Here is a 27,201-nt window from a genome sequence, read left to right as displayed (position 1 = left end):
TTCGACTTAATCTGTTTGCTTTGCTTTGATTACTTGGCTACATTTCTTACTCTTTAGATGGCAGACATGTATAACAAATAACCAACATTTTGATCATTCAAATTGAAAATGTGTCAAATTTTCTGTTAATTGTTTTCCTTTAAGTTAATTTAATGGTTGGTTTCTGTCTCTCTCTATTTCTCTACCAGTTATTGCATGCGTGTTCTTCTCAAGAATATCACAGAAAGTTGGATTTGTGAGTCATGTCTATTGGGAGAGAGCAATTTAAGCAATAACTTGTGAGGACATTGCAAACTTCTGGCTGAATCAGAGCAGTGTGACTTCAATCCCAAAGACCAAGTTCATGGCTGCTGAAGAAGTTGTTAAGCTCAGAACCGGATCTTCAGCTTGAAAATCAAAATCAATGGCATCCTTTTCTCAGAGGATTTTTGGTGGATCCGAATATATATCTGACATGAAAGAAGCATCAATGGCAGATACAAATTATAGCATTGTATGGTCAGAACACATGAAAATGCCTTCTCTAAATCTGGAGGTATTGAGGAACTGAAGTTAGTGAGTAGACAACAGCATCAACAGAAGCCAAAAACCATTCAGGTTCTTCGAAATTCAGTGCTTTTTGTATTGTTGGGATTGACATATTAATTACATATGTAGCTTGTTTTGTTAGAATTTCACGTGCCTTTCGTTCTGTTAAAAAAAAAAAAAAATGTTGAGCACGGATTAAATAAGGTCTTAATTGGTTAACATATATAAAGGTCTGAATACTCCACATGTCATCCTATTTTTCAAGGATTATTATTTATAAAAATTGATGTTTCAAATGTATATTTTATTATAATTAATTTTAAAATAAAAGAATGAATATTTTAAAATTTTTAGTTCAATTGAAACTCAGACCCTCCAGAAAAGACTAACTAATTTACCGTTCATGAATCTGAATTGATCTCCCTACAGCATAATGTAAATTCTTATATATATATTTACTTTATATAAAAACTTTAAATTAATAATTTTGATATCTCAATGCTCTGCTTTAGTATCCAAGTGGGCGTCCTGAGCAAATTGGTAAACATACTTATTTTCAGCTCAAAGATCGGAAATTTAAATCTTCATCTCCACGCATTTTACTCAAAATAACAACAATAATAATAAATGGCCAACAGTTCAAAACAAAAATACCTAATTATATAGGAAACCAAAATAGCCCAAAGTATTTACAGAAAGCCTTTTTTTTAATTTTTTTTTGGGTACGTCCCCTCTGACTATAGTAATTATACTTTGTACATATACAAGGAAATTTGTTCTATCTAAAATTCACAAAAAGTGAGAAAAAATAACAAAGAAATATACGCACATATATAAGACAATTTCCTTGTACGAAAAGAGTGATTTTATTTCATCCGCACGAAATTAGAGCGTCTTCATCTTTTCTTCTGTTAGTCTTCTCATCCGTCAACGATCTAAGGCTGTTATTACAATCCTACATAATTACCAAAGAAAAACATGAATGAATAATTTGGCAAACAAAACAATAATAAGAAGGCCAAATTAAAGTAATTACCAATCATAAACAGAAGGAGTTGTTGGTTCAGCTCCTTCCAGCGGCCGGCGGCGAGGAAAATCAACCGATCTTCTCTTCGTAAGTCTCTTGACATCGTCACCACGCGGCGTCTCAGGTGCTGCACGAACAGCAACACCACGCACGATCCAATCCAGTTAAAAAAAAGTATGCAGTAAATAGAATGAAATCAAGAATCGGAACGAAGAGGAAAATAGTTACGAGTCGACGGCGATGGTGAGCTGATCGGCGATGCAGGATCAGGAAAGCTCCGACTCTGACTCCGACTCTGACTCAGACTATGAGAGAGCGTAGGGCTAGGAATGTCAATACTCCGAGGAATCGAGATCACGTCGCCGGATAACATCGGCGGAGATCTGGAGGCAGAGAAGGAATTGTACTTGCGGAGGCGTCCGAGGCCGGAATCGGGCGCCGGACCAGCAAGGGTTTCGTCCCAAATCTTTTGGAGGAAACTCATTGGAATAGCGAGAAAGATAAAGATTTCTCTCCGTGACAAGTGGAGAAGGTGCTAGAGATTTTGCTCTTGGATAAACAAGACCAACAACTAAAAAGAAGAAGAAACAAAAGTCTCCACAGATTTTGCACTCTCCCTCTTTTCTGTGGCTTCTATTTTTCACCATTCGGCCGGCTGGGCCTTGAGGAAGTGGGCCCATCTATTGGAAAGTAGCCAACTATGTTTCTGTTTCTAAACAAGTTTTCCACGTAATCAGGAGGGTGAAACAAAATCTTTATTTACGTTGAAACGAGTTCGAAACGAGGATTTCCCAAAATTTTTATACCATCCTGAGATTGTTTCAAAAAAAAATAAAAACAATGAATATAAATAACTTGTTAAAGATTTAAATTTTTTAATAAAATTGAAAAAGAGAAACAACAAAACAAAAATGTTACTAAACAAACTTTAAACTATGCATCAATCAGTGGAACCATTAATCAGTGGAGGAAGAAAAGGAGTAGAAAAATCCAACCATTTTTTAATTTATTTTACACGTCATTGGATAAGATTTCACACCATTGAATTTTTCTTTTCTTAATAAAAATGAAAATGAAAATTAAATAAGTGCTCCATGCCACAAACGTCAGCATCATGATAGGAAATATCATTTAACGTTGAATATATATGTATATATAAGGAATAATTTAAGTAACAAACACTTCAAATATCGTATCAATTATCAAGGATTTTTTAGGTTCTTTTTTTTTTTCCTTTTTCTACAAGAGAATATTAAATATATAAAGCTTTATTTGTGTACTTTTCTAATTGCTTTGAAAGACCAACAACAAGATAAGCCATCTATTTTTTATGAAAATTTTATAGAAATAAAAGAATTGATACGTATTAAATAATAATCTCATACTCTCTAAAGTTATTTTATTTTCTAATTAGGGTATTTATTTAATATATAAAAGAGATGGAATGAGAACAAAAGTATACCTATTATAACTTAGAAGCAGGACGTATAACTCAAATAATAGAAAGAGAAGAAAATTTGAAATATCAAATATGCTTATGTCCATGTCAAAATTTTCGAGAAAAGTTGGATTATGTTTTTTGTTTACACTTGGTTATTTCTTATTTTTGAGAAATAAATGCATTGGATTGCCATCTCTCTAGCTATTAGTTTAGACGAAAAATGTTAGTAACATTAGTTTTTCTAAAAATGAATATAATGTTTTTTTTTCTAATTAATTGCTCATAAGTTGCAAATAAAAATAGCTATTAATTGCTCATCATTATCTTGATGGTTAGTATACAACAAATTTTGAACTAAAAAAAATAAAATAAATTCTAACATACGTTGATTAAGATTAAGAGACGTTAATTTCCAAAAACAATCCATATAACCATAATTGAATCAAGATAATGTTCTAATTAAAAACTTAGAAATAAATGAGCAAAAATGTTCTAAAATATGATCATATGATGTCCAAATTTTCTAATTCTTCAAAATTATTCATCCAAAGATAAAAAGGTAAACATAGAATTAAATAATTTAGCATATCATAAAATGTTATAAACTAACTTATCATAACCTTTTCTTTTTTTCTTTTGAAAACAACATGTAAAAATGGAGATTCGAACTTCCGACTTTTTGGTTGGAGAGATAGTACTCCCAATAGTACTCCTTTTTATGGGAGGAATTTGGTTAGGATATAGATTAGTTATAAGGTGAACAACCCTAAAGGTGGTCCATTGCCTTAACCCAATATTTTGAGAACGGCCCCACAACGAAGACTTGTAAATATTTGTTAATAACATCATATAATACGATATTGCTTTTAATGAGTGATCGGTATTAACTGGCCGATAAGTGAGAGAGAGACATAGACATACTTTTCGCTCACGGTCACAAATGTATTTTTCAGCAAAATATTCCAACTTTGCATTTAAGAACATTGGGCCCCTCTTACTGTTCACTCTCTCGACTTTTTGACTTATAATAATAAGCTTATACATTGCAACCTAAGCATAGCTGTGTACAACCAGAAGGTCATGAGTTCGAATCTCTAACCTCATATGTACTAAGAAAAGGAAAATACTTGACTCCTCACTAATAAATAACAAATTTTTCCTTACCACCCATAAATATTTGATAACTAAGATAAAGAAATGCAAAAAAATAAAGATTTTTTAAAAAATGATGAGTTGTCAAATATTTAATGGTAATGAGCCAAGTATTTTCCGTAAAAAAAATTCATATGTCCTAAGGGTGTTCAAAAAACCCGATGAACCAAAACCTAGCTCGGGTTGGGTTGGGTTGTGATTTTCCCAACCCGATCAGGTTGGGTTGGGTAGGGTATCGGGTTCACCCTTTAAAAATTTGGGTCAACCCAACCCAACCCAACCCAAATTTATGCGTATATATGTATTTTTTAATATATATTTTTTAATCTCATCCATCCATTTAGTTTTATTCCAACTCCTCTTGTCACGATAATTAAAAATTAAAAAAATATATATAAAGAAAACACAATTCGACAACCCAATCAAATGATCATTCAATTCAAACCCGACGGTTCTTATATATAGCCAACCCAAAAATTCAGGTTGGTCCCAAAACCCATCCCAACCCTAATGTGTCCCCTTAATCCAAATGATATGCAAATCAAGGAATCACTCCTCATTTTCCCCCTTCATTGTTCATTTTAACAGGGATAGCATTTTCTTGTCGATCGTAGTAGGATTATCGGGCAATGATGGGGAAATGTTGTCCCCTCTTCTCGAAATTAAGGAAGGTTTTTGTAGCAAATCCATTTCTTTGCTATTTTGTGAGGAATTTGGCTTTAGGGAAATAATAAAATCTTTAAGAGGGGTGGAGATATTGAAGTTGTTTGGAAACTAATTAGTTTTAATAATACATCCCCATGGATATTCGTTTATAATTACAAGTTTAATTATTTAGGATTGGAGCCACTTTTTCCGAGTGTGTCATTTGTTTGTTTTTTTTTTTTGTATGTATGGTATATTTTTTCATTTCATTCTTATTTAATACAAAGAAAAACATAGTTTATTTTAAACCTACAGAATTCTCATGAAATAATCAAGAATTTGATTGCAACAATTCGTAAGTGTGGAGAAGTCATTGATTAAACAGTAAGTTCAAGAGTATGATGGTAGCGAACAACCTATTATAGTTTTTACCTGATTAACAATCCATTGCTGGAATGAAGACGCACCCCTCGGTTCAGCAAGATATTTGCTCCTGTAGATTTCATGAAATTCACAGTTTTTAGTTTGTTTTTCTCATGTTCTCTTTTTATTCGTTTCTTTCAACATAGAAGTATTTTTTGCAAAATTCCCTGAAATTTAAAACAATTAAAATATTAACCATATTTTACCTCATTAACATCCATCCTTGCTTCAAAGTTATGTTCAAAACTCGAGGCAAGACCCACACCACGGCCTTCCTTAGTAGTGGAGAATCGCTTCTCAGACTTGCACTAAAGTTTCAAAGTCTTCAACAGTCAAAATGTCCGGCGCATACAAACAGGATGGAACGCATCAGCAGAACGAAGAATAACAACAATCCACCAAATAGTCTACATCTCAATCAAATAGCTAATTCCAGAATCAGTGAGAATAAAAGGAATTTTAAAGTTACAGAGCCATATCCTTACTTGGAATTATTCTTTGTGAGAGCATGAATAAGTTAAATAATTATATCCAACGGTAGGGAGAAACATAAAAATTCCATTCATCTTTGTGGCAAGTACATAGAAAACTTGTTCCTGTGTACACAAACTATTACTCTGCCTCCAAGGGTCATTAACTCATCAACGAAGGTGCTGGTAGCAATTTCATAATAATAAGCCATGTCATTTAGTATAGAGCAGTGATAAGAGGTTAACCTCAACTAAACCATGGGGGTTTATATCTGCAATAGTGTACCACCGTATCAGTCTTTGTTACACCAATTTCACAATAATGCTATCCTTTGGCTCCTTTTTCTCCCCTGAAACTTTTGGCTAACATTGGCTAGAGTTCATAACTGGCAGAACTCCTACAAACATCCCCACCGGCTCTCTCTATCTTTTATAGCTCTTGAAACCATCAAAGCTTAGTGCAGATCAAGTGAGTAATTAACTCAAAGGTTTTCTGGACTCGAAGGTTTTTTTGGAAAATGGAATTGAGAAGTTGCAGCATTGAAAAAGGTTTTGTTTTTTCATTAAAAATCTAAGAAGAATGTTCAGCTTCCTCTTCTTTTGTCAACTTCAATGGTTTGAGAGTATATTTTTGTGGAAATGATGCATCTTCCTCTTCAGTCGAGGCTCTTCAAATAAAATAGAGATGAGAAAGGAACTTGCCGTCTTCAGAAGAAGTGTTTTCAGCACAATTGGTTTCTAGAATGTGTTATTTGGCCTACCTTGAGTGGGAGTGTTGTTAAGGACAACAGTGCCCCTCGTATCCCAAGTATCTCCACAATGGTATGATATTGTCCGCTTTGGGCATAAATCTAATGGCTTTACTTTTGGTTTCACCCAAAAAGCCTCGTACCAATGGATATAATTGTCCTGATCTATATACCATCGATCTTCACTAGTCAATGTGGGAATTTGTTGCACTCCTTACAAACTCGCTAGGAATAACAAAAATGGTTGGGTTACTATCTAGGATATGCTCAGAGACTCCTTGGTGAAATTCAATGAAAGAAATTTGAAGGAGAAACTTACAATCCAAGGGACTTGTTGTTTGGATGCTTATATCGTTAAGAAAGTGTGATCATCATCTAAAGCCCAAAGGAAAGCGAAGTTCATCTCTCCTAAACCAGATTCAGCAACAAGGTCTTTGGGTTAGAAAAGAGACTGAAGTCATTAAGGTAGATTGGAAAAACCTTATGGTTGTGTTACAAAGACTTTTTGCACATGATAATTGGAGAACAATCTCAACAACATTGAAGAAGGAATTCTCACAAGATTGCTTGACCAATCCGTTAATGAATGATAAAGCTTCTCATGAAATTTGAAGATGGTAGATTGTTAAGTAATCATGAAAAATGAAGGAAGTTTGGTTCTCTTCACTTGAAAATTGATAAATTGAGTTTTACCATGCATAGTATACAAGAGGTTAAAATGAGCTGTGATGATTGGATTAAGGTACATAACTCACCATTGAAATTTTGGAATCGAAGGTGTTTTGAAGCCATTGGTACCCTGTTCACATAAATCTTTGAACTTGTTAAATTGCAAAGAAGCGCTCATTGAAGTTCAACCAAATTCTTGTGGTTTTCTCCATGAAATCGAAATTAAAGACCCTCTTTTGGGTAGCGTTTTCATTAGAATCATGGATTATATGAAAAAGTTTGTTGAAGCAACTTGAATTTACAAAGAATGCAGTGAGTTGGCGAATTTGGATCTCAGCCGGTTCAGAAACAAGATAGATTCAGAAAGAGAGAGATTTATTTTGGAAGATGAAAAGATTTAGCAGATGAAGAAGAAAAGTGGTTCCTAATTCCTACAATGAGCATCCGAAGGAATTTGAACAAGGGTTAAGTTTGGAGAACATCATGTAGATTGCCTGCTTTAATCACCCTTTATTGGCTGATTATCCCCATAAATCAAATCTCCCAAAGGACTTTATCATTGATGGCCAGGTTGTTAATCATAATTTTGGTTCAAAAAAATAGTCAAAGGATTGTCTGAAAGGCCCTTTTTTTTATACTTCTGCATGAAGAATTCTAGAAGATTTATTGATCCTCTCCCATTTTTCTACACCAGGCGTAAATGCAAGTCATTTGCATTCAAGGACCTTGAGAGGATAAATTAATTAGAATGTTGCTTTTGTGCCAGTTTTCCAAGAACATTTGGGGTCGGTTCTTTGAGTTGTTTGAAATTTCTTGGGCTCTTCACAAAGAGTGGGAGTTGATGGTGGAGGAGGTGCTTTTGTATTCTCCGTTCCGCAAGAAAGGGTGATTCCTTTGGCAGGCGGGGTTCTTTGGGATTCTATGGAGAATTTGGTTGGAAAGAAACAATGGAATCTTTTGGAGGGTGGAAAGAGAGTGGGAGTCTATTTGGGACCTCATAGGTTTAATGTTTCTTTATGGGGGTCTATTTCGGAGTTATTTTGTAATTATCAGTTAGGTCATATTCTTTTGGATTGGAAGCCCTTTCTCTAGTCTTGCTTCCTTCTTCAGGGCTGTGTTTTTGTATGCCCTTGTATTTCTGTTTTGATTTCATTATTCTCAAGGAAAACTTCGGTTTCTTATAAAATAAAATAAAATGTTGCTTCCGATGAGGAAAGAGGAGCCTAAAGAAAATAAATCTATTGAACCTTGTAAAAAGACCAAAGTAGATAAGGAAAAAGGCTTAAAGTCTTTTTCATTTGGATCCACAAACTCAACCAATGATGACATGGCACAACGATGGGTCTCATTTTTGGAGCCTTTTCCAATTGGCAGTCTTTTTACTCTTCCCTCTTTATTAAGATGGGTCTCATTGCTTTAATTGTGTCTTGGTTCTCCAAAGGTCCTTTCATAGTTCGAGAAATTTATCTTTTGTTGATAGTTTCGAAGTTTGGATAGGATTGAATTTTTCTTCATCAAAGGATGTTCTTGATCCAGCATGAAATTGCTTGGGTTGATGTGTTTGTCTTCGATTTTGGAATTCTTCAAGCTCTTCAAAGATGGTGTTTCAGGTTGCTTCAAGGATGGATTTTTTCCAAAGCTCCTCTTCCTATTTATATCTTTATTATATTTCTTGTTTGATTGGGTGTGGGTGGTATTTCTCTCTTTGAAATTATATTCTCCCCTATTCATTATTGTTAAATTATATTCTTATTTTTTAATTTCCTATTGTATTTAGGTTTTAATAGGTTAGGTTTCCTTGTTTTAATAGGTAAGAGTTTTCTTATCCTAATAGGCAAGGACTTCTTTTCTTTTCTTCTTGTAGCTCTTATTTATAGTCTAGTATCAATTCTTTGGAAGTAAGTAAAAATTATTTTCTTTTTTATCAATTAACATGGTATCACATCCCAAAACCTCAAATGGGATCCGGCCAAGATCGATGAGCCAAAAGAGCCACGATCTTGAAGCGCATGTTAAGAATCCCACATTGATAAAAGAAGGGACCTTACATAGGTTTATAATAGACATGGGCTACTACTCTCATTGCTAATTGATTTTGAGATGGAACTCCATGAATATTGATCATTATTTTGTTTTTTCACTTCCTCTACAAGTTTGTATCCATTGAACAATTTTTTTCATTTTTATTTATCAGGGAGAAGTTCATATCCTGTCCCAGCAAACAAAAACAAAAAAACATAGGCAAAACATTGTACTTTCTCCCCTTACTGGCCACCACTAACTAATTCATTCTCCCCTGAATTATTTTGTCCCATAAAACATTGTACTTTCTACCCTATTCATCATTTTTATTTATCAATGAAAAGTTCATATCCTATCCCAGAAAACAAAAACAAAAAAACATAGGCAAAACGTTGTACTTTCTCCCCTTATTGACCACTTTTCTCAAGGTACACTTCCACCTTATAAAATTCAAGCTCTTTTCATCATCCATCAATTCTTCCTTTTCAATGTATCAACTTCTCCACCAGTAGAAAAATAAAATAAAATAAAATATACCAATAGAACTCATTTAAACAATCCTTGTGCCCAAGAAAAATCCTAAAATATGGTGACTAAATGGAAGTTATACACAATTGTATTTGTTCCAAAAATCAAGAACATTTCCAAGCTTCATCTTATAGCATATGCCATCTTATTCCAAAATGTACTTCTTCAATAATGGCCAACCGCCTGACCCTACTACATTTGGTTGACAAGGAAACTCGTAGGATATTAAATCCTTGGTAGGTGGCCACCATGGTTTGAACTCATTCTCTCTAAGTCCTTTACTATTTACATTGGCCCTCATTGACCACTTGAGTCATCCCATGATGGTTCATTCTCAATCTTAACTTGTCCTTCCACCACACTATATATACCAAATAGAAGTTATCTTTCTCAATTCATTCGTCAACCAAAAATATCAAGGATTAAAAGAAAATATTTGTCTCATATTCTTAATAATTAATCCACTTCGCTAATATTTCCAACCCTTCTTCCTTGATAGCCCAAAAAAATATAAATACTTTAGAAGCTCATTTATTATCTAACATTCAAATAATAAACATTTCTTATCACTTATATAAACAATCCACCTAAGGAAAACCTTGTGGCCTTGTCTCATACTATAATTCATATTCCTTTATCCTAAGAAAGTATCTATTCTCTCCTTAAAAGACAACCATAAAACTTTTCAAATCCAAAACATTATTATTTCACTTTATTGACCAATACAATCCACCTTTTCAGAATCTACTTTTCCAAGAATGTTTCATTTTTCAATCTGAACCTATCCATTGCAATAACTAGTCCTAATCCTACCGTGCATCTTTTCTTACACAATCATCAAAATTATCTCCAAATTCCATTCTTCAACACAAAACATCGAAATTATCTTTGTCCCATAATCTTAGTAATCATCTACTTTGCTAATTCTTCCAATCCTCGCTTGGACTAAAATAAATCTAAATACTCGAGAGCTCAATCATCATCTCCCATAGTAATTTTCTAAAATCAAGGACTCTTCAGATTTTGTGGCCTCACCACATTCTATAATCCAATATTCATTTATACGAAGTATATTTCTTCCTTCATAAATATATCTTTTTTACAAGAAACTTTGAAATTCGTTATCAAAAGAGAAGAAGATACAAAAGAAGGGGAAAAGCAATCCCCAGAGCCAACTGTTACAAAAAAGACTTTAAATTGGCATTAAGAATCATGAAGCTGTAACTATAAAGAACTTGTCAATAAGACACCATGAAGAGGCAAAAGTATGAACAAAATTCCAAGAACAATTTGTACGGTTTTCTTCGCCCTTAAAGACTATTTGATTCCTTGCATACCACATCCTCCAAACAGTGGCTGCCACTGCATTACCCCAGATAACTCAATAAATAAGAATCATCAGAACTCCAAAACATTGTTCATGCTCCATCTTATCGACCATTACAATCCATCTTTCCCTTAGGTGGATAATCCTTCCAATCCACACTTGACCTAAAATACTTGAGATCTCCCCAATCATTATTTATCTCCCATCTTATCTTCTTCTAAAATCAACCTCAGATTTTGGGGGTCTCACACCACATTCTATAATTTTTCCCACCTTAAATAAGAATCATAAAAACTCTATAAATCCAAAACATTGGTCACTCTCCATCTTATTGACCAATACACAATCCATCTTTCCCTTAGGTGCTTCCACTGTTTAAAATCCCCTCAGCGCACATTTCATCATCATTCACTTATAGATGTATTAAGATTTTCCACCACTTGTAAAAAACAATATAATATACCAATAGATCTCCAATAATTTAAACGAGACAACTAAATGGAAGTAATTCACAATTGTTTTAACTTTCCCCACAAATCTAGAACCTTTCCAACCCTTATCTCTTCTGCCATATGTCATCTCATTCTATAATCTACTTTGCCAAAAATGCTTCCTCACAACAAATGTATCTTTTCCTCACAATAAATGCATCTTTTCTAAAATCACTAAAGTTATCTCTTCTCATTACATTTTGAGACCAAAAATGTTAGTGACTCTAAGAAAATATCTTCATTCCATGGTCTATTATAATTCATCCATTTTGCTAATCTTTTCAACCTTTTTCCTTAATGGTAAAAAAATAAATGGCTCAATCATTATAACCCATCTAAGTAATGAAAATTCTTATCATCTTCTAGAAACAAGAACTCTTAAGAAAAACCGCATGACACCGTATAATTCTTTAATCCGATATTTCTTTATCCTAAGAAAGTATCTTTCCCCATCCTTAAATACATAAACATAAAACTCTCCAAATCCAAAATATTGTTCTTTCTGCATCTTATTAACCAATACAATCCAATATTCTTTTATCCTAAGAAAGTGTCTTCTATTCTCTTTTTAGTACAGCATCACTAAAGTTATCTCTTCTCATTTCATTTTCAACCCAAAATGTATGTGGGTGATTCTAAGAAAAACTATTTGTTCTATGATCTCAATAATCCATCCATTTTGTTAATTTTTCCAACCCTCTTTTCCTCACTAACCCAAAACATACCTAAATACCTAGGGGCTCAATCAGTATCCCCTAGAAACAACTCTTTAGATAAGCTTATGGCCTTGTTATTAATCCAATATTTCTTTATGCAACAAAATTGTCTTTTTTCCTCGTTAAATACATAACCATTAGACCCTTTAAATTCAAAACGTTGTTCCCTATCCATCTTATTGACCAATACAATCCACCTTTTATCTCTCTTTTCATTTCATTCTGCAAACCAAAATATTAATGATTATAATAAAATATCTTTGTTCCATGATCTTAATCATTCATCCACTTTGCTAATCTTGGAAACATGTTTTTCCTCACGGGTCAAAAAAATTATAAATACTTAGGAGCTCAATCATTCTCGCTCAGCCAAATAATGAACATACTCTTTTCCTCTCCTAAAAACAACTCTTTAGATAAACTTATGGCCTCGTTATTAATCCAGTATCTCTTTATACATAACCAACAAAATTCTAAATACTTAGGATCTCAATCATTCTATCTCATCCAAATAATGAACATACTCTTTTCCTCTCCTAAAAACAACTCTTTAGATAAACTTATGGCCTCATTATTAGTCCAATATTTCCTTATGCAATAGAACTGTCTTTTTTTCTCGTTGAATACATAACCATTAGACCCTTTAAATTCAAAACATTGTTCCCTCTCCATCTCTTATTGACCAATACAATCCACATTTTGTCTAAATGTTTCCAGATTTAAAAATTCTCGCGAACAACTTTTTGTCACCCATCAATTGTTCCTTATAGATGTATGAATTTCTTCGCAACATGAAAAATACAAAATAGTATACCAATCATTCACTAATAATTTCAACAAGCCCTTAGTCCAAAAACAAATCCTAAACCACAACACCAAATGTTAGTGATTCACGACTATTTTGACTTTTCACATAAATCTAGAAACATTTCCAAGCTTTTTCTAATGGCATATCTCTTTTAAATTCAAAATCTACTTTCCAAGAATGCTTCATTTTTCAATCTTAACCTATCTGTTCCAATACCTGATCCTTCCACAATCCAACCATGCATCTTTTTACTCTTCAAGTACACCATCGCCAAAGTTATTTTTCTAATTTCGTTCTTCAACCAAAACGTCTAAAGAATCTTTGTCCTATAATCATTGTAATTTGTCCCCTTTGCTATTGATCCAATCTCATTGAGCCCAAAATAAATATAAATATCTGAGAGCTATCTCTCATCCAAATAGCGAAAAATTCTTATCCTCTTTAAAAAAAAAAAAAAACTATTCAGGTTTTGTGGCCATCATTATATTCTTGTATACAAATCAAAACATTGTTCATTCTCCATCATATTGACCAATACAATTCACCTTTTCACTAGGTGCTTCCACTCTTTAAAACCTCAAATCTCTTTTCACCATCTCTCTTGTTCTTTTTAGATGTATTGACTTTTTCTACCACCCGTAGAACAAAATATAATATACCAATAGATCACCAATAATTTAAAAAATTATTGGGTCCACATCACCAAAGTATCTTCTCATTTCATTCATCGACCCAAAATGTGTAAAGTTGATCCTAGTAATTTGTCCACTTTGCTAATTGATATAGACCAAAAATAGATCTAAATACTAGAGCTCAATCTTTACCACTCATCCAAATAGTGAAAATTTTTATCCTCTACTAAAACCAAAAATTATTAAGGTCTTGTGGCCCATCGCATTCTCTAATCCAATATTCCTTTTATACTAAGAAAGTGTCTTTTGCCTCCTTAAATGAAGGATCATAGAACTCCATAAACCCAAAATATTGTTCATGCTCATCTTATTAACCAATATAATTCATCTTTTCTCTCGGTGTTTCCACCATTTAAAATACCATTAAAGCTATTTTCATATCCGCCACTTGTTCCTTTTAGATGAAAATATTCTTATCCACATGGCAATCTTTAATCCAATATTCCTTTTAAATACTCAATAGCTCAATCTATATCTCCATTCGAAATAATGAAAACATAATTATCTTCCTCTTAAAACAAGAACTCTTAAAAAAAACTTCTGGCTTCGTCTCAAACTTTAATCCAATAGTCCTTTATCCTATGAAATTATCATATTCCATCTTTAAATATAGAACCATTAAACCCTTGAAATCCAAAACATTGATCTTTCTCCGTCTTATTGACCAAAACAATTCACCTTTTCTTTAAATGCGTCCACGTTTTGAAATTCTCGTAAACCACTTTTCGTCACCCAACTCTATTGTTCCTTAATCATGTATGAATTTCTCCACCACATGGAAAAGCACCAAATAGTGAACCACAAGCCTCAAATAATTTCAACCCTTTGTCCTAAACAAATTCTCAACCTCGACAATCAAATGCCAGTGATTCATGACTATTTCACTTTTCACGTAAATCTAGAAACATTTCCAAGCTTCTTCTAATGACATGCATACATCATCATAATTCTCAACCACGACAATCAGATGCTAGTGATTCACGACTATTTTCACTTTCCACATAAATCTAGAAACGTTTCCAAGCTTTTTCTAATGGCATGCATACATCATCATAGTTCTCAACCACGACAATCAAATGCCAGTGATTCACGACTATTTTCACTTTCCATATAAATCTAGAAACATTTCCAAGCTTCTTCTAATGGCATGCATACATCATCAAAATTCAAAATACATTATTCCAAGAATGTTCTATTCTTTAGTCGTAACCTATCCATTCCAATACATATTTCTTCCACAATCCAACCATGTTATCTTTTTCCCCTCGAAGCACACATGTCACCAAAGTATCTTCTCATTTCATTTTTAGACCCAAAACGTGTAAAGTTAATCCTAGTAATCCATCCACTTTGCTAATTTAAAATAGACCTAAAATAAATCTAAATACTAGAGAGCCCAATCATTACCACTTATCCAAATAGTGAAAATTCATATCCTCTACTAAAACATAAAATAATTAAGGTCTTCTAACCTCATCGCATTCTTTAAACCAATATTCCTTTTATACTAAGAAAGCATTTTTTTGCCTCTTTAAATAAAGAATCATAAAACTCTATAAGCCCAAAATATTGTTCATGTTCATCTTATTAACTAATACAATCCGTCTTTCCTGTAGGTGCTTCCAACATTTAAAGTACCCTTAAAGCTATTTTTATCATCCGCCATATCCTAGTGACATTCTTTAATCCAATATTTCTTTTAAATACTTAGGAGTTCAATCTATATCTCCATTCCAAATAACAAAAACATTCTTATCCTCTTCTAAAAGCAAGAACTCTTTAGAGAGAGAGAGAGGAAAAAAAAAAAAGAAACCTTCTGGCTTCATCTCAAACTTTAATCCAATAGTCCTTAATCCTATAAAATTATCTTTTTCATTCCTTAAATATAGAACTATAAAACCCTAGAAATAAAAAACATTGATCTTTCTTCGTCTCATTGACCAATACAATCCACCTTTTCTTTAAATGCGTCCATGTTTTGAAATTCTCGTAAACCACTTTTCGTCACCCATCTATTGTTCCTTATTCATGTATGAATTTCTCCACCACTTGTAAAAACACCAAATAGTGTACCACTGACTTCCAATAATTTCAGCAAACCTTTTGCCGAAAAACAAATTCCCAACCACGACAATAAAATGCTAGTGATTCACAACAATTTTAACTTTTCACATAAATCTAGAAATATTTTCAAGCTTCTTCTAATGGCATGCATATATCATCAAAATTCAAAATATACTTTTCCAAGAATGTTTTATTATTTAGTCGTAATCTATCCATTCCAATACATATTACATCTACAATCCAACTATCTTATCTTTTTCCCTTCAAGCACACACATCACCAAAGTATCTTCTCATTTCATTCTTCAACTCAAAAAACGTCTAAATTTGATCCTAGTAATCCGTCTACTTTGCTAATTGATACAGACCCAAAATAAATCTAAATACTAGAGAACTCAATCATTACCACTCATCCAAATAGTGAAAATTCTTATGCTCTATTAAAACAAAAAATTATTATGGTCTTCTGGCCTCGTTGCATACTTTAATCCGATATTCCTTTTATATTAAGAAAGTATCTTTTGGCCTCCTTAAATAAAGAATCATAGAACTCTACAAACCAAAAATATTGTTCATGCTCATCTTATTAACCAATACAATCCATCTTTCTCTAGGTGCTTCTACCATTTAAAATACCCTTAAAGCTATTGTCATCATCAGCCACTTGTTCTTTTTAGATGAAAATATTCTTATCCTCATGACATTGTTTAATCCAATATTCCTTTTAAATCTTTAGGAGCTCAATCTATATATCCATTCCAAATGATGAAAACATTTTTATCCTCCTCTCTTATAAAAAACAAATAATACTAATAATAATAAATAATTTCTTATCCTCCTTTAAAAGCAAGAACTCTTTAAAAAAACTTCTGGCTTCGTCTCAAACTTTTAATCCAATAGTCACTCATTCTATAAAATTATCTTTTTCCCTTCTATAAATATAGAACCATATGAAATCCAAAACATTGATCTTTCTCCGTCTTATTGACCAATACAATCTACATTTTCTTTAAATGCGGCCACATTTAGAAATTCCCGTAAACCACTTTTGATTGCCCATCTATTTTTCCTTTTTCATGTATGAATTTTTCCACCACATGGAAAAACACCAAATAGTGTACAGCCAGCCTCCAATAATTTCAACAAACCTTTTGTCCAAAAATAAATTCTCAACCACAACTATCAAATATGCTAGTGATTCACGACTATTTTCACTTTTCACGTAAATCTAGAAACATTTCCAAGATTCTTCTAATTGCATGCATATATCAATAAAATTCAGAATATACATTTTTCTTTAGTCGTAACCTATCCATTCCAATATCCTTCCACAATCCAACCATGTTATCTTTTTCCCTTTCAAGCACCCACATAACAAAAGTATCTTCTCATTTCATTCTTCAACCCAAAACGTGAAAAGTTGATCCTAGTAAATTGTCCACTTTGCTAATTGACATAGACCCAAAATAAATCTAAATACTAGAGAGCTCAATCACTACCATTCATCCAAATAGTGAAAATTCTTATCGCTTACTAATACAGAAATTTATTAAGGTCATCTGGCCTTCGCATTCTTTAATCCAATATTCCCTTTAGACTAAGAAAGTGTCATTTTACCTCCTTAACTAATCATAGAACTTTATAAACCCAAAATATTGTTCATGCTCATCTTACTAACCAATACAATCCATCTTTTCTCTAGGTCCTTCCACCACCTTAAAGCTATTTCCATCATCCGCCACTTGTTTCTTTTAGATGCAAATATTCTTATCCTTATGGCATTCTTTAATCCAATATTCCTTTTCAATTCTTAGGAGCTCAATCTAGATCTCCATTCCAAATAATGAAAACAATCTTAATCTCCTCTAAAAACAAGAACACTTTAAAAAGACTTCTAATTCAACTAAAACTTTAATCCAATAGTCTTTGTTCCAATGAAATTATCTTTTTTCCATCTACGAATATAGAACAACATTGATCTTTATCCGTCTTATTGACCAATACAATCCATCTTTTCATTAAATGCATCCATGTTTAGAACTTCCCATAAACCACTTTTCATCACCCATCTATTGTTCCTTATTCATGTATGAATCTCTCCACCTCATGGAAAAACACCAAATAGTGTACCACCGGCCTCAAATAATTTCCACAAACCTTTTGTCCAAAAACAAATTCTCAACCATGACAATCAAATGATGCTAGTGATTCATGATTAGTTTCACTTTTCGCATAAATCTAGAAACATTTCCAAGCTTCATCTAATGACATGCATATATCATTAAAATTCAAAATATACTTTTCCAAGAATGTTTTATTCTTTAGTCGTAACCTATCCATTCCAATATCCTTCCACAATCCAACCATGTTATCCTTTTCCCTTTCAAACACACACATCACCAAAGTATCTTCTAATTTCATTCTTCAACCCAAAACGTGTGAAGTTGATCCTAGTAATTTGTCCACTTTGCCAATCGACATAGACCCAAAATAAATCTAAATACTAGAGAGCTCAATCATTACCATTCATCCAAATAGGGAAACTTTTTATCCCTAATAATATAGAAAATTATTAAGGTCATCTCGCTTCATCCAATATTCCTTACAGACTAAGAAAGTATCTTTTTACCTCCTTAATAAAGAATCATAGAACTCTATAAACCCAAAATATTGTTCATGCTCATTTTACTAACCAATACAATCCATCTTTTATCTAGGTGCTTCCACCACCTTAAAACTATTTTCATCGTACACCACTTGTTCCTTTTAGATGCAAATATTCTTATCCTCATGGCATTCTTTAATCCAATATTCCTTTTAAATTCTTAGGAGCTAAAACTAGATCTTCATTCCAAATAATGAAAACATTCTTATCATTCTCTAAAAACAAGAACTCTTTAAAAAACCTTCTAGCTTCATCTAAAACTTTAATCCAATAGTCCTTGATCCAATGAAATTATCTTTTATCCATCTATAAATATAAAAACATAAAACCCTAGAAATCCAAAACATCGATCTTTATCCGTCTTATTGACCAATACAATCCACCTTTTATTTACAAGTGTCCACGATTAGAAATTTCCATAAACCACTCTTCGTCACCCATCTATTGTTCCTTATTCATGTATTAATCTTTCCACCACATGTAAAAACACTAAATAGTGTACCACCGACCTCCAATAACTTCAACAAACCTTTTGGTCCAAAAACAAATTCTCAACCACGACAATCAATGCTAGTGATTCACGACTATTTTCACTTTTCGTAGAAATCTAGAAACATTTCAAACTTCTTCTAAAGACATGCAATATATCACTAAAATTCAGAATATACTTTTGCAAGATGGTTTTATTCTTTAGTCGTGACCTATCCATTCAATACATATTCCTTCCACAATCCAACCATGTTATCTCTTTCCCTTTCAAGCACACAACCTTGTTCCTTTTAGATGCAAATATTCTTATCCTCATGGCATTCTTTAATCCAATATTCCTTTTAAATTCTTAGGATTTCAATCTAGATCTCCATTCCAAATAATAAAAACATTTTTATCCTTCTCTAAAAAAAAGAACTCTTTAAAAAATCTTCTAGCTTCTTCTAAAATTTAATCCAATAGTCCTTGATCCAATGAAATTATCTTATTTCAATTATAAATATAAAACCATGAAACCCTTGAAATCCAAAACATTGATCTTTCTCCGTCTTATTGACCAATACAATCCACCTTTTCTTTAACTGCATCCACGTATAGAAATTACCGTAAACCATTTTTCGTTACCCATCTATTCTTCCTTATTCATGTATGAATTTCTCCACCACATGGAAAAACACCAAATAGTGTACCACCGGCCTCCAATAATTTCAACAAACCTTTTGTCCAAAAACAAATTCTCAACAACGACAATCAAGTGCTAGTGATTCACCACTATTTTCACTTTTCACATAAATCTAGAAACGTTTCCAAGCTTCTTCTAATGGCATGCATATATCATTAAAATTTAGAACATACTTTTCCAAGAATGTTTTATTCTTTAGTCGTAACCTATCCATTTCCATGTCCTTCCACAATCCAAACATGTTATCTTTTTCCCTTTCAAGCACACACATCACCAAAGTATCTTCTCATTTCATTCTTCAACCCAAAACTTTTAAAGTTGATCCTAGTAATCCATCCACTTAGCTAATTGACATTTACCTCAAATAAATCGAAATATTAGAGAGCTCAATCATTATCAATTCATCCAAAAAGTGAAAATTCGTATCCACTAAAAAACAGATAATTATTGAAGCCTTTTGGCCTCATCGCATTATTTAATCCATTATTCCTTTTCTACTAAGAAAGCATCTGACCTCCTTAAATAAAGAATCATAGAACTCTACAAACCCAAAATATTGTTCATGCTCATCTTACTAACCAATAAAATCAATCTTTTATTTAGCTGCTTCCACCACCTTAAAGCTATTTTCATCATCCGCCACTTGTTCCTTGATGCAAATTATCTTATCCTCGTGGCATTCTTTAATCCAATATTCCTTTTAAATTCTTAGGAGCTCAATCTAGATCTCCATTCCAAATAATAAAAACATTCTTATCCTCCTCTAAAAACAAAGAACTCTTTCCAAAAAGCTTCTAGCTTCGTCTAAAACTTTAATCCAATAGTCATTGTTTCAATGAAATTATCTTTTTTCCATCCACAAATATAGAACCATAAAACCCTTGAAATCCAAAACATTGATCTTTCTTCATCTTATTGACCAATACAATCCACCTTTTCTTTAAATGCGTCCACGTTTAGAAATTCCTATAAACCACTTTTCGTCACCCATCTATTGTTCCTTATTCATGTGAATCTCTCCACCACATGGAAAAAGAACAAATAATGTACCACAAGCCTCCAATAATTTCAACAAACCTTTTGTCCAAACACAAATTCTCAACCACGACAATCAAATGCTAGTGATTCACGACTATTTCCACTTTTCACATAAATCTAGAAACATTTCCAAGCTTCTTCTAATGGCATGCATATATCATTAAAATTCAAAATATAATTTTCCAATAATGTCTTATTCTTTAGTTGTAACATATCCATTTCAATGTCCTTCCACAATAACACCATGTTATCTTTTTCCCTTTCAAGCACACACATCACCAAAGTATCTTCTCATTTCATTATTCAACCCAAAACATGTAAAGTTGATCCTAGTAATCCGTCCACTTAGCTAATTGACATTTACCTCAAATAAATCGAAATACTAGAGAGCTCAATCATTATTACTCATCTAAAAAGCAAAAATTCTTATCCACTACTAAAACAGAAAATTATTGAGGTCTTTTGGCCTCATCGTATTCTTTAATCCAATATTCCTTTTATACTAAGAAACCATATTTTGGCCTCCTTAAATTAAGAATCATAGAACTCTACAAACCCAAAATATTGTTCATGCTCATCTTACTAACCAATAAAATCCATCTTTTCTCTAGGTGCTTCCACCACCTTAAAGCTATTTTCATCATCCGCCACTTGTTCCTTGATGCAAATATTCTTATTCTCATGGCATTCTTTAATACAATATTACTTTTAAATTCTTAGGAGCTCAATCTAGATATCCATTCCAAATAATAAAAACATTTTTATCCTCCCCTAAAAACAAAGAACTCATTAAAAAAGCTTCTAGCTTCGTCTAAAACATTAATCCAATAGTCCTTGTTCCAATGAAATTATCCTTTTTCCATCTAAAAATATAGAACCATAAAACCTTTGAAATCCAAAACATTGATCTTTCTCCGTCTTATTGACTCAATACAATCCACCCTTTTCTTTAAATGCGTCCACGTTTAGAAATTCCTATAAACAACTTTTCGTCACCCATCTATTGTTCCTTCTTCCTGTATGAATCTCTCCACCACATGGAAAAACACCAAATAGTGTACCACCAGCCTCCAATAATTTCAACAAAACTTTTGTCCAAAAACAAATTCTCAACCACGACAATCAAATGCTAGTGATTCACGACTATTTTAGCTTTTCACATAAATCTAGAAACATTTCCAAGCTTCTTCTAATGGCATGCATATAGCATTAAACTTCAAAATATACTTTTCCAATAATGCCTTATTCTTTAGTCGTAACATATCCATTTCAATGTCCTTCCACAATCCAACCATGTTATCTTTTTCCCTTTCAAGCATACACATCACCAAAGTATCTTCTCATTTCATTCTTCAACCCAAAAAATGTAAAGTTGATCCTAGTAATCCGTCCACTTAGCTAATTGACATTTGCCTCAAATAAATCGAAATACTAGAGAGCTCAATCATTATCAACTCATCCAAAAAGTGAAAATTCTTATCCACTACTAAAACAGAAAATTATTGAAGTCTTTTGTCCTCATCGCATTCTTTAATCCAATATTTCTTTTATACTAAGAAAGCATCTTTTGGCCTCGTTAAATAAAGAATCATAGAACTCTACAAACCCAAAATATTGTTCATGCTCATCTTACTAATCAATAAAATCCATCTTTTCTCTAGGTGCTTCCACCACCTTAAAGCTATTTTCATCATCCGCCAATTGTTCCTTGATGCAAATATTCTTATCCTCATGGCATTCTTTAATCCAATATTCCTTTTAAATTCTTAGGAGCTCAATCTAGATCTCCATTCCAAATAATGAAAACATTCTTATCCCCCTCTAAAAACAAAGAACTCTTTAAAAAAAACTTCTAGCTTCGTCTAAAACTTTAATCCAATACTCCTTGATCTAATGAAATTATCTTTTTTCCATCTACAAACACAGAACCATAAAACCCTTGAAATCCAAAACATTGATCTTTCTCCGTCTTATTGACCAATACAATCCACCTTTTCTTTAAATGCGTCCACGTTTAGAAATTCCTATAAACCACTTTTCGTCACCCATCTATTGTTCCTTAGTCATGTATGAATCTCTCCACCACATGGAAAAACACCAAATAGTGTTCCACCAGCCTCCAATAATTTCAACAAACCTTTTGTCCAAAAACAAATTCTCAACCACGACAATCAAATGCTAGTGATTCACGACTATTTTCACTTTTCACATAAATCTAGAAACATTTCCAAGCTTCTTCTAATGGCATGCATATATCATTAAAATCCAAAATATACTTTTCCAATAATGCCTTATTCTTTAGTCGTAACATATCCATTCCAATACATATTCCTTCCACAATCCAGCCACGTTATCTTTTTCCCCTTCAAGTACACACATCAGCAAAGTATCTTCTCATTTCATTTGTTAACCCAAAACGTGTAAAGTTGATCCTGGTAATGCATCCACTTATCTAATTGACATTTAGCTCAATCATTATCACTCATCCAAAAAGTGGAAATTCTTATCCTCTATTAAAATAGAAAATTACTAAGGTTTTCTGGCCTCATCGTATTCTTAATCCAATATTCCTTTTATACTAAGAAAGTATCGTTTTGCCTCCTTAAATAAAGAATCATAGAACTCTATAAACACAAAAAATATTGTTCATGCTCATCTTATTAACCAATACAATCCATATTTTCTCTAGGTGCTTCCACCATTTAAAATACCATTAAAGCTATTTTCATCATCTGCCACTTGTTCCTTTTAGAGGAAAATATTCTTATCCCCATCGCACTCTTTAATCCAAAATTGCTTTTAAATACTTTGAAGCTCAATCTATATCTCCATTCCAAATAATTAAACATTCTTATCCTCTTCTAAAAGGGAGAACCCTTTAAAAAAAATAAAAAGAATCCTTGCTTCGTCTCAAACTTTAATCCAATAGTCCTTTGCCACTAGGCTGTACTTTCGCCTTAGGGCTTCTTTTGATTTGGAATACAATCTTTTTGTTTCCTATCAAAAAAAAAAATCCAATAGTCCTTTTATCCTATGAAACTATCTTTTTCCATCTTTAAATATAGAACCATAAAACCCTTGAAATCCAAAACATTGATCTTTCTCCATCTTATTGACCAATACAATCCACCTTTTCTTTAAATTTGTCCACGTTTTGTATTTCCCATAAACCACTTTTTGTCACCCATCTATTACTCCTTATTCATGGAATTTCTCACCACGTGTAAAAAGACCAAATAGTGTACCACCAGCCTCCAATAAATTCAACAAACCTTTTGTCCAAAAACAAATTCTCAACCACAACAATCAAATATTAGTGATTCACGACTATTTTCACTTTTTACATAAATCTAGAAACATTTTCAAGCTTCTTCTAATGGCATGCATATATCATTTGAATTCATAATATACTTTTCCAAGAATGTTTTATTCTTACTCCTAACCTATCTCCAATACATATTCCTTCCACAATACAACCATGTTATCTTTTCCCCCTTCAAGTAGACACATCACCAAAGTATCTTCTCATTTCATTCTTCAACCCAAAAGACGTGTAAAGTTGATCCTAGTAATCCGTCCACTTTGCTAATTGATACAGACCCAAAATAAATCTAAATACTAGAGAGCTCAATCATTACCACTCATCCAAATAGTGAAAATTCTTATCCTCTATTAAAACAAAAAATTATTAAGGTCTGGCTTCATCGCATACTTTAATTCAATATTCATTTTTTATTAAAAAAGTATCTTTTGGCCTCCTTAAATAAAGAATCATAGAACTCTAAAAACCCAAAATATTCACGATTGGTTGAACTTTTCCCACAGATCTAGAACATATCCAAGCTTCTTACTATGGTCGCTCAATATCTCATCTTATTCCAATATGTACTTTTCAAAAAATGCTTCATTCTTCAATCTTATATGATTGGTCTTCAATCTTAATATTATGATTGGTCTTCTTTTAACCTTGATGTGTTACCTTCGTTTAATCTTCAATTTCCTTTAATAATGATTGTACCTTCTTAAAACTACACTTGGTTTGTTGACACCCATTATATCGTCCAATTTATTTGCACATTCATTTTGTTCCAAAGAACAAACATTCTTAAATTTCCTATGCATGATATGGATTCCCGGTTTCTAATGAAAAAAATAATTAAGGTCCTATGCTTCATTCCTAACCACCGAAAACAATCATAAATCCAAAGATATCACAACATCATTATTTCATTTTATTTTCTGATGAACCAACAGCAAGTATAATATTCATAACAATCAGTTATTCAAATACAATCTTTAAATCTTCTCCGAAACAAATTAGTGATACAAGTATTATAAAGAAAATAAAAAGAAATCAAAAACAAAGATACAGTAAAAATTAACATTTATAAAGATTAATAAAACAAAGACCATCAAAATTAACCATAATATTGAAATATCTAGAAAGATTATGGGGTGGGGAACTCACCTTATCTGGACTTCAACAATGCCAAAAATGTAATTCATGTGAGAAACAAGCTGCACACCTGGACTCGTTTGCAGAGAAAACAGGGCAACCCTAAATAAAATAATTAAGGATTTTCAATCCTTCATAATCTAAGATCTTTCATAGTAAAAAATACAGGTAATTTCATGCTGACAAACTAAATATATACTCAAAATCACTAGATAATAGATGGGACAAAATAAGTAGCAATACCAACTCACATATTTGGTGTTGTGATCGATAGTCCAATAGGTAGACAAACATCCTTGTTCATATTGCATCAAAATAACAAACCTTCACAAGTTGAATACAAAATATCAGCCAACAACATACAAAATAACATTCAAAATGAAATTGATGCAAAAAAACTATACTCAAAAGAGAGAAATGTTTACCACTCATCACGACAAAACAGAGATATTTGTCCCAAATTTTTGACCAACAAATGTTGTAGCTCTCTGACCATTATTGAAAATGAATTCTAAGAATTCGTATGAAAGAAAGTCAATAAGAGAAATAACATGACTTATGACTTCTAACCTCAAGAGAGGAAAAACGCAATATCAAGAGAGGGAAAACTCAATACAAACCCAGGGTTATTCAGAACAAATAAGTACATATACCAACCCAACAAATTGAATCAAATAGTTCAATGCACTAACTTCAAAAACAATTAACTTTTCGATAACTTATATTTTAACACGTATAATAGAATTTGAAATGACTTGAAATATTTGTTGCTAGACAAACGTTCTACTATACCAACTTCAAACAAAACACTGTTGGAATACAATTTAAACCTTCATGGAAGAACAGGGTATAAAAAATGGTTGCTTTCAGTAATTGTACATCTCTAATCCCATGGACCAAATGTCATTACGACCACAAACATAAGAAGCCTAGAATCTTTTCCAAAATCAAACCATACGACTAATTCAGTAACTCTTATACTTCTTTAGACTTGCTTTTTCTTAATATCTTTTATGCCTAAAATACAACGTTTTACCACGAGATACTGAAAGTAAATTATTTACGAAATACCGCAAGTAAATCATTTAGGTTGCAAATAAAACTCACCAGAAGCAACTCCCTCGGGTTTCCGCTTAATTCCAAAATCACCCACCCACACGTCTTACGTATCGCTAACTGACGGCTCGGATTCATCTCTTCCCTTTTGGATCGAAGATCTGAGGCGGGTTTGTAACGAAACCCTAAAGCGACCCCGTCTCTTTTCTGCAGGTACAGCCGCCGTTTTGCTCCCTCACTACCGTCATCGTCAGATCGCTTGGAGAATTCGATCGCCACTAGAACCGTGTGTCCGGCCAATGTGCACTGACCAAACAACCGCCGTACCGACTGAGTTCATCTTCGACTTCTTGGAGACTGTTTAGGATATTGAAAGGAAGTACCGAAGGAGCGAAGCGACAAGTCGGAGAGGTTGTAGCGGCGAACCGAAGTAAAGAAAGAGCGAGAGAGAAAGAGAGCTTCACAGAAACAACGAAAATGAGGAGAGCGAATCGGTCTGGTGAGAGTGCGAGAGAGAGAACAATCGTCGAATGGAGAATGAACTGGTCATCAGGGAGGAGAAGGCAGGCGCGAGAGAGAGAATTCAGAGATCGCGAATCGGGGAGATTGTGAGGAAGAAAATATTGACCGGCCGTTGAACCAATTCATTCCCGCGCAATTTCTTCGAGTTGGAGCGAGGAGCGATTGTGGGAGACAGCTAAGATTTTCGACCGTTTGAAGATTTTGTGACCGTTCCGTATCAAGAACGCGAGCTATTAATTGATTGAAAAGTATAACGTATTTACTCCTTGATTTAAAGTATCTTTATGATTAAAAATCAAACCCAATTAACCGGAGCTGTCTTTTTTCTTTTTTAGTCAAATGAATAAATGGTATATTTGTATAAATTCATTTGTGTAATTTTATTATTTTTTAGTACAACACGTAGAGGTGGGTATTGAACTCACAACCTTTGTTATGTCAATTACAACGAAACTACAATTTTATTTTATTTTATTTTTAACAAAAAAAACTAGTTGTTTCATGTTTGAGACTCGAATAATTCATAAGTCGGTAATATTCAT

General features: G+C 32.8%; 2 protein-coding genes across 11 annotated transcripts; both read right to left on the bottom strand.

Moving 5' to 3' along the window:
• Nucleotides 1-1,166: 1,166 nt before the first annotated feature.
• LOC148212604 (uncharacterized) lies at nucleotides 1,167-2,183 on the bottom strand. Its single transcript, XM_088121787.1, has 3 exons — nucleotides 1,784-2,183; nucleotides 1,565-1,682; nucleotides 1,167-1,483 (listed from the first exon to the last, which is right to left on the bottom strand). Exons 1-3 carry the CDS (start codon nucleotides 2,037-2,039, stop codon nucleotides 1,456-1,458), a joined length of 402 nt encoding a protein of 133 aa, XP_087977913.1. The 5' UTR covers nucleotides 2,040-2,183; the 3' UTR covers nucleotides 1,167-1,455.
• On the bottom strand, nucleotides 2,125-26,906 carry LOC111008630 (uncharacterized). 10 transcript variants are annotated; one of them, XM_088121785.1, is made up of 7 exons: nucleotides 26,189-26,906; nucleotides 25,507-25,592; nucleotides 25,325-25,405; nucleotides 25,094-25,183; nucleotides 5,423-5,623; nucleotides 5,226-5,286; nucleotides 2,125-2,261 (listed from the first exon to the last, which is right to left on the bottom strand). In XM_088121785.1, exons 1-5 carry the CDS (start codon nucleotides 26,273-26,275, stop codon nucleotides 5,542-5,544), a joined length of 426 nt encoding a protein of 141 aa, XP_087977911.1. In that variant the 5' UTR covers nucleotides 26,276-26,906; the 3' UTR covers nucleotides 2,125-2,261; nucleotides 5,226-5,286; nucleotides 5,423-5,541. The 10 variants fall into 10 exon arrangements, 4 of the variants coding, with proteins under 4 accessions (XP_087977911.1, XP_087977910.1, XP_087977909.1 ...); XM_088121784.1 differs by having other exon boundaries at nucleotides 2,229-2,365; XR_015789787.1 differs by lacking the exon at nucleotides 2,125-2,261 and having other exon boundaries at nucleotides 5,111-5,286; nucleotides 25,094-25,151; nucleotides 25,333-25,405; nucleotides 26,189-26,904.
• Nucleotides 26,907-27,201: the final 295 nt, after the last annotated feature.

Source organism: Momordica charantia, assembly GCF_013281855.1.
Source record: "Momordica charantia cultivar OHB3-1 chromosome 3 unlocalized genomic scaffold, Mcharantia_2.0 BLBB01000003.1, whole genome shotgun sequence".
NCBI classification, from domain to species: Eukaryota; Viridiplantae; Streptophyta; class Magnoliopsida; order Cucurbitales; family Cucurbitaceae; genus Momordica; species Momordica charantia.
The sequence above is the reverse complement of the archived record's forward strand: the minus strand, read 5'-3'. Positions and strand labels throughout refer to the sequence as shown.